The sequence below is a fragment of the Erinaceus europaeus genome, chromosome 2 (genome assembly GCF_950295315.1).
Source record: "Erinaceus europaeus chromosome 2, mEriEur2.1, whole genome shotgun sequence".
NCBI lineage: Eukaryota > Metazoa > Chordata > Mammalia > Eulipotyphla > Erinaceidae > Erinaceus > Erinaceus europaeus.
Window position 1 is genome coordinate 116,723,219 of NC_080163.1, and position 19,204 is coordinate 116,742,422.

Here is a 19,204-nt window from a genome sequence, read left to right on the forward strand (position 1 = left end):
TTGTGTGAGGAGTTAAAATAAAGATAACTTTGAATGTCAGTTTCTTAATATTCTCTTACAAAGAGTAAAAACCTCGAGTTACGGATATGCTAGATGACATATGACCTTGTTTCTACATCTTGAGGGGTCCCTCCTACTTGGGGATAAGTGACAGGGTCTCTGCACCTGTTGCTGTGACCTCTTGGAAAAGGTCTTAATATCTCAGGACCTGCAGTGGTGCCCCAGACATCTTGCTGATGACTCAAGTCTTCTGCGGACCACTGTTCCAGAACAGTAGCTGGCAGCACTGTCCCAGAACTCTTAGAATATGGTCTGTTTTAAGACAAGTGTCAGGGGGAGCGCGGCACTACCTTCCGTTCATGTTTTTGCTTTAGCTGCTGAATCTCAACCGCGCCCACTGCGCTGGCCATCAGCTCTCTCATCCTCCTCTCATAGTGCTGCTTTAAGCGGCTGAGGTCTCGGGACAGCTATAGCACAAAGAGACAATCGGGTCACAAAACGCACTTGGGGACTTCGAGACAGTCTTACATGAGAGGCTCCGCAGCGTCGGGCGATGGTGTGGCACCCCACTTTTCCCGTCACGCACCGGAGAACCCCTACCTCTAGCCCTGCCAACTCTCGAGAAATGCAGAGGTAAGTCAAACATATCATCAAAGTTCAGATGGTTTCAGGATAGCCCAACTGGACCTCCGTGCTACACAAAAGCACATCAATGTACATAAACACACATACAAAAAAAAAAAAATTCATGTAGGACCATGCATTTATATCTAGATGAAATGATGTATCTGCATAAAATACAGATAGAGCACATTCTTTCACATCAGCACCTAAGTTCAAGGTGACACTCACAATTTGGGAATGGTAGCACACATGTGCTGTGGTTTCCACCCCAAGGGAATTTTCTCTCCAGCAGATTGGGGGGGGGGGGTTTGCAGTAGAATCCTATACAGCACAGACTACACAACTTCCCAAACACAATCACAGCTCTGCTCCACAGTGAACACCACCACGTCAGGCAAGACAAAGACATATTCAACAATCTTTGACAGAGATCTAAGACTGTGAGATGACTCTTCAGCATTGTATAGGATAATTATACTAGTTTTTTCTTCTTCTTTTTTTTAATATGACTTCTTAAATAGGAAACCTGAACCCCTTGTGCATTTCCATCCTGAAGAGGCCTAACCAAAAAGACGGGTCTCTCTACTCCCCTATAATACTGTCCCAGGACATGATTTCCATACCCTGGAAATGAATGCTGTGTTCCCTTATCATTCCACCCTCCCCAGTCCATTATGCTTCCCTCTCACTTATTTCATTTCCTAGGGGTAGAAGCCCCTAGTTCTCACTTCCAGGTGGGTATCTGGGAAGAGAGTTCCACCTGAAAGAAAGGAAGGGTCTTTATCTTAGTGATGTTCATGTACATACAGGTATATGACCCAGCCCAGACGGGACCAGAATCCACCAGACCACTTTGGAGATCACTGAAGGGTATTCTCACTACTCTCCCAAGGCCCCCTGCTCACTCTTTCATCTTGGAAACCAGAGATACTGATGTCATTTCAAAACTTCAGAAGTGCTGTATCAGGAACAACTACACAACTGTTCTTACTGGTCATGTCTTGGTTGTCCCCATTCCAGTGACAGCATAAGCCAAGCTCTTGGGTAAACATGTTAATTACATTGAGCAGCCAAGCTGACCACCATGAAGTGGGAGGATCTTTTTGAATACATGAAACAAATTAAGGATGTGAGGCTCTAAGTAACTGTAGTAGGTGAAAGTAGTAGATACACAAGGTTGAAGTGTATGGGTGGGGTGGGCTTACCCTACAACCTTACCATGAGGACACCTGTCAGGGTCAAGACAGGTCCTCATCTGCAATCTCACCCAGCAAAAACATGGGACTCAGACACGACTGTACAAACCAACCCTCTGTAGTCAAGAGCCACAAACAAAGGCACAGGGCAAAGCTTATCGCCACAGAAAACTCAAGTTCATTTGCCTCATCAAAAACAATCTTCAGATCCACAACCACCTAATTCCAGAAGCTACCTTTTCACTTTCTCAATCTCTCCCTAGATCCTCACCTCAGGAGTCTTGCATGTGTACACACACACACACACACACACACACACACACACACACACACAATCACACCAAACACATAGGCTCCCATTAAGGAAGGACAGTTGTGGGGCAGCTTGGGAACTCTAGTCCCATACTATCATTTTCTAACAAATTCTGCTCTTGTATCTCTCCATTTGTATAGAAATACTGAAGTTCAACATGCTGCTTCAGGAAATGTAGAGTTGCATTTAGTTAGACACAAACCTATCAACTCAGTGTCCAAAGTTCCTGTGCACCAAAAAATGTGTACACACCACAAATAATTTAGTGAATAATTAATTACATTCTAAAAACAAGCAAGATAGCAAGCTTCTCAGGACCTCTGGGATGATTCAGCTTATAGAAATGTAATCTTTCCACCCTTTCATAATGGTACTCATTATAAGAACCAAGGGGAGGACTCTCTTTTGCCAGTATCTTCTGTTTTCCTCAAACTACATGTCAACACCATCAAAAGTAATCATTTAAATATACTGTGCCTCCACATTTTATAGACTGTCCGTGGGTTGTTATAAGAATGCCTGTCTCTCAGCCAGACTAAGCACGTACTTGCTTTTTGTGGTTGCTGCGCAAGAAGGACCTGGGGAGTCCATTCTTGCACTCGGAGTCACTCTGTTCTTCGTAGCTTTCAAACTCGCTTGAACTCCAGCCATATTCCAAAGAGCTATTTCCACCTTCGTCTCCATTCTCAACGTCATCATAAATCATTTCATCTGCATGCATAAAGGCCAGAGTGAATTAAGAACGTGGACTTTACTCACAAGGGCTCTGAGGGTACGTGCTGTTTTTCCATGTGCAGAATGCTGGAGAAAAGCATTTCAGAAATATTCAGAGGGCACCTTGTGACTTCTCAGCACAAGACAGCAGGCACAACAGCATGCAGGGTGTGACAAAGCTCTCAAACATCACAGCCCCAGATACATCTCAAGAACACTGGTCTCTAAGAATTCACCACACAACTACTCTAAATAATTTGTTGGTCTTTTCTTTCCACAAAAATGATTTTTTTTCTACAGACAAATAAATGTATGGAATATGAACAGACTGTATAGATGGACACAACAGGAGACAGATGACAAAAATATTTAAGTGTGAACATGAGTAAATCTTATTGCAAACAACTGTAAATTTTGCCTTTGTGCTGAAAATGTTCTAGTACATTCATAATCTCTACTATATTTAAATGACTTCATCCACCAGTCATTTCAGAGTCAGTGAAGAATGTACTATGTTTATGCCACTAAGTACAATGACCGAGTGTTCTTTTAAAAAATCCCAAAGGCAAGGTTCAAACACTCTATTTCATCATCTGAATACTACAAATAAGGGTTAAGCTGAGTTCATGTACACACCCAGAGGGAAAAGACCTGGTATTAATTACCAAGTAATTAATAGGTAATCCTTCATGTCTTTGAAGAACAAGTTAGTATAACTTAGCTGAAGTACAGATGGAGGAACAAACCACTGGTCTACTGGCAGGTGTACTTCTCAGAAAAAAAGGGGGACACTCCTTGTAGCACCAAGTATGGAGGGGAAGAAGTGATGGACCTACAGGGGCAGGGAGCAAACAAATGGGGTTGGTGGAAACTTATACAACGGACCATTTCACTGAAGTTAAAAATAAAGTGTGTTTGGGTTCCAGAAGGCAGTGCAGTAGCTAAAATGTTGGACGTATAAGCATGAGGTCCTAGGTTTGTTTTTTTTTATTTTTATTTTTTTATTTGTTTTTTTTTCCCTTTTGTTGCACTTGTTTTATTGTTATTGTAGTTATTATTATTGATGTCATCATTCTTGGATAGGACAGAGGAATGGAGAGAGGAGGGGAAGACAGAGACGGAGAGGAAAGATAAGACACCTGCAGACCTGCTTCATCGCCTGTGAAGCGACTTCCCTGCAGGTGGGGAGCTGGGGGCTCGAACTAGGATCCTTCAACAGGTACTTGCGCTTCGCACCATGTGCACTTAACCCGCTGTGCTACTACCAGACCCCCAAGGTCCTAGGTTTGATCCTGACATTGCATGTACCACAGTGATGTTCTGGTTTTCTCTTTATATCCTCTCTCATTAATATAAAAAATAAGTTTTTTCTTTTAAAAATTGTGCGTATGTGTGTGTGTGTAAAACTCAAAACCAATACTGAACAAAAATACAAAAGAAAAAGATACAAATGCAAAGTAGCTTCTGAAAAAAGCTACACAGAAACATAAGCCGAGAATAATTCTTGCTAACCTGGGGGTGGGTGGGGTACAAAGGTCTCAGATCCACTTCCCTGGGCAGATTACCTCACCAATGCTTCCTGGAACCTCACCTCTCCAGAGCCCTAGACCACCAGGCAAAGATAGAAACAGGCTGGGGGTATAGATCGACCTGCCAATGCCCATGTCCAGTAGAGAAGCAATTATAGATGCCAGAACTCCCACCTTCTGCACCCCAAAAAGAATTTTGGTCCATACTCCCAGAGGGGTAAAAGATAGGGGAAGATGACCAAAGAGCTCTGCACCCCATTCCAGGATCCACAGCGTTTATCACCAGGAAGCTTGTTCTTATGCCATCAATGAAAGGGGAGCAAATCTAGGAAACACCAATAGAAACCAGACAGTTTCTCTTATCTGAGAGAGAAGAAGAAGAAAAAAGAAAGACACTTGGAAGTCGCAATAGGGTGTAGGGGTGAACTAGAAAGAAAGTGAACACAGGACCATTGAAAAATGGGGGGGGATATATATCTATATACACATATAGATATATACATAAATAGATGTAGTTACCGAATCAGTCCTTATTGGTGATCTTTGGCGACTACTGCAGTTTCCCATGGAGAAGATGGGACATACAACTCTGGTGGTAAGAACTGTATAGAATTATACCTCTAGGGAGTCAGGCAGTAGTGCAGTGGGTTAAGCGCAGGTGGCGCAAAGCACAAGGCCCAGCGTAAGGATCCTGGTTCGAGCCCCTGCCTCCCCACCTCCTGCAGGAGAGTCACTTCACAGGCGGTAAAGCAAGTCTGCAGGTGTCTATCCCCTCTCTGTCTTCCCCTCCTCTCTCCATTTCTCTCTGTCCTATCCAACAACAATGACATCAATAACAACAATAATAACTACAACAAGGGCAAAAGGGAATAAATAAATATTTTAAAAGTTTTTAAATGGAATAAATATTTTTTAAAAGAATTATACCCCTATTATTTTACAATTTTGTAAGTCTCTATTAAATCACTAATGAAAATTAAAAAAAAAAAAAGTCTCAGATCCAAGAGTTATCTTATGATTCACTCTAATCTAAAAATACGCAATGGAGGGGCCAAGTGGGGGCACACGCAGTTGCACACATATATTACAATGTATAAGGACCAAGGTCCAGGTCCTGGTCCCCACCTGCAGAGGGAAGGGTCCATAAGTGGTGAAGTTGTCCTACAAGTCTCTCTCTCTAGCTCCCCCTTCCCTCTCAATGTATCTCTATATATCCAATAAATGAATATAAGGAAAAAAATCTACATGAAATCACATCCCTCTGTGGGTACTTAGGTGCATGCAGGCGACTAGACATCCTGTTCTGATGTCCATCCCACATGAAGAGTGTGTTTGGGTAGTTTATCGGTCTTGGGGAAATAATGGCGGTGACCCTGCTGGGCACAACCACATGCCTTGAACAGGTAAGTTATCACAGGGCCTGTATGAAAACTATGCTGCATGAAACTATGCTGTTTATCATTTAAGAACGAGGTATTGTTCTGTGAACCCCACTAACACATATGAAGCTAGTTGGGGTTTCAAAGTGTCCTGCTAATTTAAGTGTTCATGGCTAATTTACTGATGCCTCTTTAATTCCTGCTTCACACTGACGCTGGGCTCCATCAGTCCCAGCCTGAGTTCAGAACAAGTATTTGCCTGTCCTTGACCACACCTGCCCCCAAGTAGACAGGGCTCAGAGATAGTGGGAGGAGCTGCCCTAGGCTGTGTCTATTCACTGCTGGTGTCTGCACTCCTAACATGGAGGATAGGGTGAATTTCATATCACCACAGTAAATTGCCATCACCACAATAAACCACTAGAAGGCAACCCTTCTTGTTTGTCCAATGAAAATTCAAAGTCTATCACCTCAAGTTGCAAGAGAACTGACCCCTAAAAGGTTGTATTTCTCATACAGCAGCAGGGCCTTACCCTCACCAACACTTACATTTGGACATGAAATTAGTCTAATTAGACATTAGACATTTATAGGCCCAGAAGGCTTCAATTCTAAGACTATAACAATTTATACGGAAAGTCAGTAGCAGCCACTTCATCCAAACATACTTTATCACTAAAATATTTAGAAACACAAAGGAGTGGCAAGTTTGTACACTTCAACTAAACTGAACATTTTTTTCCTATTTGTCCCAATGTCCTCCCATGTTAAGGCAGAAATAAAATATTACTCACAACTAAAGTCTTACCCTGCCCTGCCCTGTTCCCCTTAGGTCCCCAGGTTAGCAAGAATCATTCCTGGTTTGTGTTTTTATTAGCTCTATGTGAGCATTTCTCAGATTTTATGGGTCTTACCTGTGCTTCACATTATCTTCCCATTATCTTGAGCTTTTTCTGCTTCGTTAGGGGTAATTAAGATAGCTTCCTTACTTCAAGTGTTATAACACAACATAACATTTCAGAACGTAAGGCTGATAGGTGCACAAACCAACGTTCTACTACATGCTACTGCCAAGATGTCATTAAACATACAAGCCATTAATAAAAGACTATATGGATCATTCACATATATTTGACATTCTTGGGGAAAGAACCCTGAACAATATCCAGAAAGACAAATTCAACAACACCAAACCTGGTTCAGAGTCTGAGTTCTCTCTTGGAACATCATCATAAATGGCTTCTTCTGGATCTAGAATAAGAGGGGGGGAGGAAACTTTAAATACTGCCCAAGGCCAAGCAAGTGCAAATTAATTGTTCTAGGGTCAAAGTCTTCTCTGATGTCAAAATTATTCAAAAACCTTCCTCAAAAGAGTCATCAAAGGAGTTGGGTGGTAGCATAGCATAGCGGGTTAAGCGCAGGTGGCACAAAGTGCAAGGATGGACCTAAGGATCCCAGTTCGAGCCCCCAACTCCCCACCTGCAGGGGAGTCACTCCACAGGCGGTGAGGCAGGTCTGCAGGTGTCTATCTTTCTCTCCCCCTCTCTGTCTTCCCCTCCTCTCTCCATTTCTCTCTGTCCTATCCAACAATAACGACATCAATGACAATAATAACAAGGGCAACAAAAGGGAATAAATAAATATAAAATTTTTTTTAAAAAAAAAAAGAGTAATCAATACCTTCCAGGTACAAATATTGTTTAGGGAAGAATACTTTTTTGGAATGCAGTAGGGTATTAATCCAAATGGGCCAGAAGTGAAAATATCACTAGTGAGGTTTTAAACTTTCTGGGTCAATTTACCCCCTTATTTTGAGTTTGACAAAACATCTAGATGCATCTTTTCTTTTTTTTAAGTTCGAAGCTTATAAAACTAATGTGTTTTGATATATAAAAAACACAGAAGTAGGGAGTCAGGCGGTAGTGCAGCGGGTTAAAGCGCAGGTGTCTACCCATCTCTCCCCCTCTGTCTTCTCGTCCTCTCTCCATTTCTCTCTGTCCTATCCAACAATAATAATAACTACAACAATGAAAAACAACAAGGGCAACAAAAAGGAAAATAAATAAATTTTTTTAAAAAGAATGTCTTAAAAAAAACACAAAAGAAGTATACAGAGCTTCAGGAAATGGGACAGCTTGGTTAGTGCTATGGTAGTGAGATTATTTAAATTAGGCAATACCACTATTGTTTCCTATTTCTAGAGATAAATGCATATATTAAGTTGCAGAACTTTTAGAACAAAGCCTCTTGAACTACATTATGTGGACACTAGAGTTCTATGAAATTATAACTAATTTATTTATTTATTAAAAGCAAGGAGGTCACACAAACAGTGATTGCAGCAGCTAGAGGATTGGACTTTATAAGATAAGGATGAGGTTGACTATTAGCATCTCATGTACCAGAGTGATGCTATTTTTCTCTCTTTCACAAATAAGCAACTTGGGTATATACGTATTAAAAATAAATTTTTAAGTGGGGGGGGGTGGGTAGGTGGTAGCACATTTGGTTAAACACACACATTACTAATATTAGCATAAGAACCTGGGTTTAAGCCTCCAGTCCCCACTTCCAGGCAGGGAAACTTCACAAGTGATAAAGCAGTGCTGCAGGTATCTAGATAGTTTTTCTCTTCCTCTCTGTCTCCACCTCCTCTATTTTTTTTTTTTTTTAAACCAGGGCACTGCTTAGCTCTGGCTTATGGTGGTATGGGGGATTAAACCTGGGACTTCGGAGCCTCGGGCAGGAAAGTCTCTTTCCATAACCATTATGCTATCTACCCCCACCCCCTCTCCTCTCTTGATTTCTCTTTGTCCTATCAAATAAAAAGAAAGGGAAGAAATAAGGAAAATATGATCATCATGGTAAACCTGGTAAAAATTTAAAATCTTTTAAAAGTAAAATCAGGGGGGAGTCAGGCAGTAGCGCATCAGTTAAGCTAATGTGGAGCCAAGCGCAAGGACCTGCTGAAGAGTCCCTGGCTCCCCACCTGCAGGGGGGGGGTCCCTTCACAGGCGGTGAAGCAGGTATGCAGGTGTCTGTCTTTCTCTCCCCCTTTCCATCTTCCCCTCTCCCTTCCTTCTCTCCATTTCTCTCTGTCCTATCCAACAATGATGACAACAACAATAATAACTATAATAAAAAGATAAATAAAAAGACAATAAGAGCAATAAAAGGGAAAACAAATAAAAATATAAATTTAAAAAAAAGAAAAGAAAAAGATAAAAAAAAAAAAGAGTAAAAGCAGGGGATCCTCTTCCTTCCTCTTCCTCCAATATAACATGTTCAGTGGTCACTGTGAGAGCTGAATGGTCAGGAAAGTGTAGTAAAACTGAAAATAAATGAAAAACTTTCATATTCTATATGGAAATAGATCAAACTGTCATGTATTATCACTGTGAAAACGACATAGTTGACAGATTACTGAGTAATGGGAGGAAGAAAATGAACTAAAACTTGCCTCTGATGGGAGTTTTGGCCTCCACCCCATACTTCCAGTTAAGGTAAATCCAGGACAGTTCTATTATTCTCCAGCAGCCATCAAAACCCCTCCCTGATATGTGATTTCTTGAAACATTCTACATTCTCCACTCTAACATGACTCATCTCTGGTCAGTGCTGAGGACTGTCATTCCAGTTAACTGTCCTAAGAACAGTTATGACTCATGACTGAGATTTAAACCAGTTTCTACTTTGGAAATAAAGTTCCTATAGGACACTCCTTCAATCTGATGATGATCCTGATTTAATCCCTCCCCGCCCCCCCAACTCCCAGCAGAACTATCAAACTACATTAAGTTCTTGCTTTGGCAATGTCATAATTAAAAGCAGGATGAAACATTCCAGGAAATTATTGAATAATTAGGAGGGAGCTAACATTGTACATCTAGCTCAAAATTGTTCTGTATTTTAAACCACAGGTACAATAGAATCTGCATGTCACTTGGTCAGGTGAGTAAAGCCTGGGATTCAAGTTCTAGCACCAGATAGGTGCTAGAACAAGGAATAGGTTCTAGCACAGGAATAGGTCCATAGGTGGTAGAGCAGTGTTATGGGCTAGCTCCCTTTTTGTCTCTCCCTCTCCTTCTGCCCTCCCTCCCCCCTTATCTGAACTTTAAAAAAAAAAATTAAAAAGAGGGAGTTGGGCAGTAGCACAGCGGGTTAAGCGCATGTGGTGCAAAGCGCAAGGACCAGTGTAAGGATCCCGGTTCGAGCCCCCGGCTCCCCACCTGCAGGGGAGTCGTTTCACAGGCGGTGAAGCAGGTCTGCAGGTGTCTGTCCTTCTCTCCCCCTCTCTGTCTTCTTCTCCTCTCTCCATTTCTCTCTGTCCTATCCAACAACGACAACATTAATAATAACTACAACAATAAAACAAGGGCAACAAAAGGGAATAAATAAATAAATGTTTTTTAAAAATTAAAAAGAATGCAAAGTACTGGCATAAAATCAGTGGGATGAAGCATGTGCAAAGTCCTGAGTTCAGTAAAAGATAGTTTTCCTTTTTCCTTTAAAAATTCAAAAGTCCCCCCCCCCCCCGCAGGGGAGTTGCTTCACAGGCGGTGAAGCAGGTCTGCAGGTGTTTCTCTGTCTCTCTTCCTCTCTATCTCCCCCTTCTCTCTCAATTTCTGTCTCTATCCAATAACAAATAAAATAAAATAAAAAGTAGAGTGCCAGGGAGTGGCACACCTGGTAGAGTGCACACATTACCATGCACAAGGACCTGGATTTAGATCCTTGGTCACTGCCTGCAGGGGGGGAAACTTCACAAGCAACGAAACAGTTCTACAAATGTCTCTTTCTCTCATCCTCTTGATGTCCCTTTCCCTCTCAATTTCCGTCTCTATCCCAAAATAAAACAAAATTAAAAAATAAGATAAAATGTTGTACAGGCACAGAGTCCCAGCAATAACTATGGTGGCAATTAAAAAAAAATTTTAAAGTTAAGTCAGAAAGACAGCTCACCTAGACAGTGCACCTACCTTGCCATACATGCCACCCTGGTTCAAATCCAGCCCTCACTGTACTAGAGGAAGTTTGTGGGCTATCATGTTTCCCTTTGTCTCTCTGTTTCTTTCTTTCTTCCTTCCTTCCTTCCTTCCTTCCTTCCTTCCTTTCTTTCTTTCTCTTTTTCCTATTGATATATGCTTGCCCTGCTGATTTTCTTTTTTTTTTAACATTTTTCCCTTTATTGGGGGATGAATGTTCTATAGTCACCAGTAAATACAATAGTTTGTACATGCATAACATTTCTCAAACATGTCTTTTTCTAGCTGAAGAAGTCATCCTGGAATAGTGAAACCTCAAAGACAACAATAATAACAAAAAGGACTATAAGATAGGACGGGAGCTGTATATCAAACATGCATGCTTGAGGTCCAGGGATCCCAGGTTCCACTAAAAAGCCAGAGCTTAGCAATGTTCTGAATTCTCTCTCTCCCTTGAAATAAAAGTTATGAAGTGAATATACCTAGCTCAAAGTGGCTTTATATTTTAAACCGCAAGTGGAATAGAATCTGCATGCAGCCTGGCCAGGTGACCTGTCCCCTTTACCACCACCATCACCACCACCTCAGGATACTGCATACATGTCCCCCAAGGACCTACAGAAGGTGGGCTAGAGGTCAAAGTCTAGGCTCTTCAGATCAGTCACTTGTCACAAAAAAATTCAAACCTGTTCTGGAATGAATGGCAAACTGGGGATGGGGGATGGGTGGAGAGCAGAGGGGATCTGGCTAAAGTGCAGTGGTGACTCCAAGAGCCTGGGCAGCAGACACATATCAGCTCTAGCTGCCCTCTATGAGAAAAAAATGAGTTTAATGCTCCCTGGGGAGAGGAGACAGAGCACTATAGGGATGCAGCAAGGTGGCCTTGGCAATTGGTATACTTACTTTCCATCCAAGCAGTATTGGCCGGATCAGCCACCCACCGAGCAAGGGCACTGTCCTCCTTGGGAATCCGATCTTCACTGAAAGAAAATCAACCAAGCGTCAGAACTGAGGATCCTTCAGGTCAACAGGTGCTGAATGCTTCTGAAGTGTGTGTGCACGTGACTATGCATGCAAATTCAGTGCCATGGCACATCCCAAACGCAGTCTATCAACCATTCTTTATAAATCAGAATTTTTTTTTTTTTGCCAGAGCATTGCTCAGCTCTGGTTTATTATGTATGTGTGTGTGTTGGGTGGGGGTGGGGGTGGGAATCCTGAACCTTGGACTTTAGAACCTCAGACATGAGAGACTCTTTGCATAACCATTATAGTAGCTGCCTTGGATCTAAATAAGCATTTTGAATGTGCACTGCATGCACAGTAGGACCAGGAAAAATGCAATCTTGGCTGTAAAGTCTGAAGCCCCTTCTCTCCTTCATCAGACTTTCCAGGGCCCAGCACACACCACACTAGATACAGGTGCCCTGGAAGACTTCCCATAGAAGAGGAAATCGTTAATGTGGGGACAGAGAGCAGCACCATCACACCACCAAGAGGAGTAGCAGAGGTGGTCACATCTGTGTGCACAGCCTCTATACTCATCGATTTTGTTTATTTGTTTGTTTCTAGCTAAAAAAAAAAAAAAAAAAAAAAAAACCTAAGGAATAATAAAAGAGCTAAAAGATTTTACTGATGAAGGTAAAGAGAACAAGCCTTGAAGATGTCCCACTAAGATAACGGGTTGTTGGAAAAGTCATGATGCATTTTTGCATAGAAAAAATACATCATGACTTTTCCAACAATCAAATAGTTTGTCTCTTGGAGGATGTGGTCACAGTGTGTTGTACGTGATGGTAGTGCAGCTGGGCATTAAGCCAGCGCCCCCTGCCCTATCCTGCATTGCTGATACTATGGCCTATTTACATAATCATTGTTTTGCCTGAAAGATCCCCACCCATCCCATTGATCTATCCTCTTTCTACCTCCAGACCTGCCCTGCCTGCAGGGTAACACCAATCCCACCCCTTAAACCCCCCCAACAGTTACTAAGGAAGCTTCTATCTTCCCAGCGCGCTTTTGCCTTTCTCCACCCCCTTTCCTAGCCATTTCCGTTTCCGACTTGTCACTTCCAGTTTTATCTTATAAAAGCATTGGCTCTCTGATCAATAGATCCTTTTGCATTACCATGCTGCAACGAGTTCCAGAGTCTCTCTCCCACATCGCTGAGTGAGTAGCAGCCCAGGTCAAGGTCTCCCAACCCAGAGAGCACGGGCTCGTGGAAGAAGCACCCCCACGCTAGCCCGACACACAGCGGGTTAAGTGCATGTGGCGCAAAATACAAGGACCGGCATAAGGATCCTGGTTCGAGCCCCCAGCTCCCCACCTGTAGGGGAGTTGCTCCACAGGCGGTGAAGCAGGTCTGCAGGTGTCTATCTTTCTGTCCTCCTCTCTGTCTTCCCCTCCTCTCTCCATTTCTCTCTGTCCTATCCAACAACAATGACATCAACAACAATAATAATAACTACACCAACAATAAAAAAAAGACAACAAGGACAACAAAAGGGAAAAATAAATAAATAATTTTTTTAAAAAAAATATTTCTCACAGTGAAAAAGAGGGTGTAGGTGGGGTAGAAGGCATAATTGTTATGCAAAGAGACTCTCCTGCCTGAGGTTCCAAAGTGTTCCAACTTCAATCCCTCTCACCACCATAAACCAGAGCTGAGTAGTGCTGGTTAAAAAAAAAAAAAGTGGGTGAGGACAGAGATGGTTAACTTAACAGAGTGCATGCTTTTGCATGTATGAAGACCCAGGTTCAAGTTCCCCACTATCACATGGGAGCACTATGCAGGGGGAAGCTTCATGAGAGGTAGAGCAGTGCTGTGGTGTACTTCCTCTTCTCTCTCTCTCTCCCTCTCTCCCTCTCCCCCCCTCTCTCTCCATCCCTCCCTCCCTCCCTCCCTCCTTCCCTCTCTGCCTCACACCCTCTACTTAAAAAAAAAAGAAGAGTCAGCTAGGATCAGTAGGACCATGCAGATGCAAAATCCAAGCCCCTCCCCCCCCAAAAAAAAAGATCACTGACAGAAAGAAAAGGAAAAGAGGGCTATTTCGCACTTTTAAACTCTGTAGTTATAATAAAATTTTAGTGACCCAAAAGAGAAATTTTGAAACAAATGTAAACATCATTTCAAACCATTCACAAATATTTTCATATTTTCAAGTTTATAGTTTCAAAGATAAACTGATGAGTGACTAAGCAAATTGCCATATATATAAGTTACTCAGCTGTTAAAAAAATGATGAGGTCATCTTTGTTGCCTCATCTTGGATGGATCTTGAAGGAATCACATTACATGAGATAAATCAAAAATAGACACACAAATATCAGATGACCTTACAGGGGGAACTTAAAAAACAAGGAAAGAAAGGGAAAACACAAAGTGAAACTTGGACTGGAGGTGATATATTGCACCAAAGCAAAGGACAATGGGGGAGGAAGGGAGGAGGGGAAACAGAGTGGGTACTGGGATCACAATGCACAATGGACAGTCTCACCCTCCAATTTGGGTCCATTTCTACCACTGTGTACCAAGATCCCAAAACTGGAAGGTGAGACTGTTTTGCACCTAGCACAGAGTGGTCAGAAACTGTACCCAAGCATCAACACTGCTTGTAAACCATTTACTGCTGTAAACCATTATCTCCCCCACCAGCCCCCCCCCCATTCCCCATAAAATGATTTGGAAAAAAAAAGATCATCGGAGGTCATCCGCCCATTTCACTTCATACTCTTCCTTCTAAACACATCACTCCTTCCATAGATGAGTTTTCCATACTAACATTTAGATTACAATCTAGCATGCTTCCTTTCAACTCTGAGCAGACATATAGCTGTCTCCAGGGTCCTGTGAAAGCAGATGTACTTTGTGTGAACTCTGTAGTAAACTTGGTGGTAGAGCTTGTCCCAAGGACCATGTCCACAGAGATCCTCTCCCCTTCAGAGGTGCCACCTTTGGAGACTTCAAGTTGTGCCAGGCCAGTATGTGCAAGGCAAGGACCAGCATGACTGTGCAAACATGCAAGGACTCTGACCACACAGATGCATGAGACAGGAATAGGTATGCTTTTGCTGACAGTTGTTATAAAGGACCCCAGTTTCTGGCCTCTGAGCCCAACCCTGCACCTTGTGCTGGGCACAAGCCCTAGGAACCTTATCTCCTGGCTGGGCTCCTCAGTTCTTTCCTACATGGAATAGCGGTAACAGTTTGCAGAAGCTCTTGCAAGGTTTTTCTGAGTTCAGCAGAACTGCCTGGAGAGTCCCAGGTGGAAGGACAGAGCAAGGCCAAGAGGGCACCTCTCACATATCAGGAAAAGCGTCAAAGATCAATAAGCATACCTATTTGTCGGATCCTCAGAACTTGAATTCAACTGGTTGTCTTCTGTTATTTCCTGTGCTTCTGCATGGAAAGAAGAGGGTTATCTTAACATAAAGAAAATCCTATCAAACTAGGATGACAGGAAAGAGTGCTACCCAAGGTCTTGTGAAATAGCCAGAAGTAGAAAGCTATCCCGCTGTTCATAAGGAAACATCACACTCTCTCCCTTGTTTCCATGGGAATTTACACCAGTGATAATTTCAAAGTGTATCTACAAGGCCTCCTCAAAAAACTGTAAGGAAAAGTAGTTGAGTTGGTGATATTTGCTCACCAAACTTTTCCTCTCGCACACACGCATACTCACTCTTACACACATACTCACACATTCATACTCTCACACGTCAACACACACACACATATATATACTCAACAGTCACACATTTGTTGCACACTCAGACACACATTCCAATGTGACAGATGTGTCTCCTCAACCCAAACAACAAAACGGTTGTCTTCAGGTCACTGAGACAAGGTCACTGAGCACAGGACAAAGGGCCATTAGGTTCTCCCCAAGACTACAAACAGGCCAGAGAGGCATGCAGATCAGATCCTGCCCCCAAATGGCTGTCCAGCTGCCACCTCAGAGTGCTGCCCACTCCCAGGCAGACAAGAATTTTCCACCAAGCACAGTTCAGGACAAGGCTTCTCTCCCCTGCAATGTGTGAGAGGCACAGTCTTCTCCATTGCTCCCTACACCCCTCTGGGGCTTGGTTCTCGCCTAAGGCCAGGTGCTCCCACACTCAGAATCCTCCACACAGCTGGCACGGACAAGGGTCTGGAGGTGAGCATACTCATCACACACTACTTGTGTCTGTGTTGGAAGGATCAAGGGGTTCATTTGAGCCGCACAGCACCTCCAAAATTTCAAGGACACCCAGGCACAGAAGCAGGCCTCAGAAGTGGCTTTCAGAATTGGGTAGGGGCATCAAGGAAGAAAGCAAGTTCTGCTGTCCTTGCAGCCAAGATCATGTCCCCAGAATCATGGGGCTGGGAGAAGAGAGCCTGTGTAGTGGACAGCCCCACACTGAGCACCAGGTGGCCCATCCCTGGGAGCCCAAAGCACAAGGGACCAAGGGCCCACACCCAGCCCTATGTCCCCAGCAGGGGAGGACAGTGAGCCTACCTTCCTCATCCCCAGACCTGGTGCGGATAAGCACAGGGCTGCAATAGGCAGGCAGCAGTGCAGGCAGGCTACAGGGTGCTGCATAGCCATAGGGCACAGGCACTGAGTACCCACTGGGCACATGAGGGGTGCCAGCCTCCTCCTCCTCCTCCTCCTCGACTGTGGGATCCGTCAGTGACTCTTCTTGGAAGGGTGTGATGTCGATGACAGAGTATGGGTTCACTTTCGTGGGGACAGTACTCTTGGCGGGTTCCATGGGTATCATGGTGTCTGTGTCTGCCCCAGGCTCACAACCTGCGGGGTGAGGAGACCAAAGCCCTTGACAGCATGGGTTTAAAAAGCCGTAGCACAAGTTCCTAGGGACCCCACTCAGGGACTCAGAGGCAGTGTGCTGGGCACCCAACTCTGGAGAAGGCTGAGTAGTAATTGAGAGGTTTGTTCTGGAAACACCAGTCATCTGCTTGGTGAACAAAAAGCACCAACTTTTCCTCCTAAGTGTAAAACAGAAAAAGGCAGTCTGGGGGAGATAGCATAATGCTTATGCAAAAAGACTTTCATGCCTGAGGCTTCAGAAGTTCCAGGTTCAATCTCCAGCACCACTGCAAGCCAGAGCTGAGAGGTGCTCTGGTTTAAGGTCAAATAAACTGGAAAAGACGTGTGCATGTCATCTCTCTCTCTCTCAAATAGCATGAATCCTAAATACGTTACGTAATGTAGCAAAAATACCAATGAGTCCATTTTTATTGGAACACTGCAGCATCTGTTCCCTCTAAAATCCAGATAGAAAGGCAGACTGAAGGAAAGTGGAACTCAGGAAAATAGGGGGAAGAAACTCAGCCAGTGTCAAACAAGTCCTTTCCACTCCCATCCATCTTGGAAACCTCCCCCAGTTCTCCTTCTGGATGCCCTCCTCACCCAAGACATAGAAAAGGATCATTAGGAGCATGAACCAAGGACCACCGAAGCCCAACAGGTAAAGAAGATCAACCCTGGCAAGTGAGATTCATGGGCTCTAGCAAGCAAGAGGACGATGTACCTGAGGCAGCTGTGGTATCCGAGCCAGCTGCAGTAGCCCCTCCTGGGTCACTGCCCCCAGGGGCAGCGGGAGTCTGTCTATCAGCCTCTGGGATTTCATCTCCACTGTCGAAATCAAACAGCTCTCCCTCCTCCTCTTCATTGTTGTTGGTGTCAATTGTTACCTCCTTTTCTAAAGTTTAAGAGGACATGAGTTTCCTGTGAACATCTGTTACTATAGAGACCTATAGAATGGTTTGAAAATAAAAGACAGGAAGGAAAAGTAAAGAAAGGAGAGAGGGAGGAAGATAGGGCATTCTCCAGGTGACAAGTACTTCCGCCCTGGAATAAGTGAACCTGGAGAAAGGTCAAAAGGCCGTGACCTCCATGCCTTGTAGCCATACTCTATCAGTGTGGGAACTAAGAACAGTGCAACCACTTTGGAGGGCAGTGGATGTTTTCTTACAAAACTAAGCATATTTTCACCATATACTCTGAGAGACCCACAGACTACCCCAGCCCTTCTGTGTCCTTCTTATGGGCCCTCCTATCCACACATCTCAGTCCTCCTGTCCTCTCCCCCCACAGGCTGCCCCTCCCCTATGTCCTTCCTCACAGATGCACCTGCCACCAAGCACACACTTCCCTCTGTCCCCTCTGAGGTAGGACTGCAATGAACCTCCCATACAGAGGGTGGAACCCTTTGGCAGCTATTTCCAACCCCTGGTCACCACACTCTCAGACACACACACAGCCCCTGTCCATGGTGAGATGCTCCCTGGGTGGCCAGTGGACTGACTCCCGAACGAAGTCAATGGCAGTGGATTACCCCTGCACTATTGCTCCAATCCCCAGGGGCTGAATGGTAACTCTGAGTCCAATATTGAGCTATCCAGAACTTCCAGGGGAAGAGGGCCTGGAGACAGGCCTCTAAGTGGTGACACAGTTGAAAGGAGTTGGTTGGAAGGACATGGTCCAAGGAGACAAGTGTTCCTGTGAGGAGTAGTCCCCATCCCTGGGAATCACCCCGAAGTCACACCTGATCCCAACAGCAGTGTTTCCAACTGTACCAAGTCCTGGGTCTGAACCAACCACTGTATCTGACCCACCAGGAAGGGTCCAGAAGAAAAGGCTCACCTGCAGGCATGGTGGGAGGCTCAAAAGGGTCCATGGTGTCCGGGAAGCCTATCCTGGGCTCCAAGCTGGAACTGGCACCCCTGCAGGAGGAAAGACAGAGCCATCACCTTCCTAGCGCTGCAGCCATTATAGAGTTCCAGCCACAAAGCAGAAACTTTGTGAGGAACACGGCCAGATGAGCTCAGTCTCAGCCTCACCACGACTGCAACTGGATTCACAGCCACACCCTTCAGCCCACACCCTCGACAATTCCTTGCTTAATTTCTTCAGTGATTCTAAGGGGAGAATGAATTTGAGTCAAAAAAAACTTTTTGCTTCCTTTTGCTTTTCGTTCAAATGAAAAGTTAGCCCCGTCCCCGGGGCCAATCTCAGATGACTGCCTGAAGTTCTCTGTCTTTTGCACCTCATTTCCTTGCACTTTTACAAGAACCATGTCAGAATGTGACACCATAGCCGTGTTAGGATATGACACTGCTTAGTCCCTGACTTTTATGTGGGTGGAGGAGACACCCCATTAACCCAGTCCTGCTGATCGGCTCAGGCAATCACACTCCTCTGCTTTCTACCTGGACCACAGAGAGACATCAGGGCTCTACTCCATCTTAAGTCGTGCCAGGGATCGAATCTAGGATCTGTCACACATCCCAGCCTTGCACTCTGCTACTAAGCCACCTCTGGAGCGAGGGAAACCAACAGGGCTGGGGACAAGTCCCTGTAGTTCTCACTCAGTCCTACCAGGAGCACCAGGACCCTGCAGAACCGTGGGGGACAGGAAGAACAAAAATGTGCACACAGGAAATGAAGCCCGGCCA

At 44.2% G+C, this 19,204-nt stretch overlaps 1 protein-coding gene across 8 annotated transcripts in view; it reads right to left on the minus strand.

Annotated features, from left to right (window-relative positions):
* ARHGEF10 (Rho guanine nucleotide exchange factor 10) overlaps nt 1-19,204 on the minus strand; it is a 67,227-nt gene that overhangs the window by 39,175 nt on the left and 8,848 nt on the right. For 4 of the 8 annotated variants that reach the window (XM_060184952.1, XM_016191790.2, XM_060184951.1 and 1 more), the window contains exons 2-9: nt 18,393-18,472; nt 17,278-17,448; nt 16,242-16,535; nt 15,079-15,139; nt 11,644-11,720; nt 6,950-7,006; nt 2,681-2,844; nt 351-467 (exon numbers count right to left, since the gene is read on the minus strand). In XM_060184952.1, coding sequence (XP_060040935.1) covers nt 351-467; nt 2,681-2,844; nt 6,950-7,006; nt 11,644-11,720; nt 15,079-15,139; nt 16,242-16,535; nt 17,278-17,448; nt 18,393-18,426 — 975 coding nt within the window. In that variant the 5' untranslated portion in view covers nt 18,427-18,472. Of the gene's footprint in view, nt 1-350; nt 468-2,680; nt 2,855-4,895; nt 4,957-6,949; nt 7,007-11,643; nt 11,721-15,078; nt 15,140-16,241; nt 16,536-17,261; nt 17,449-18,392; nt 18,473-19,204 lie in introns of those variants that run through there. The other 4 variants (XM_016191794.2, XM_060184953.1, XM_060184954.1 and 1 more) reach the window with 4 other exon arrangements.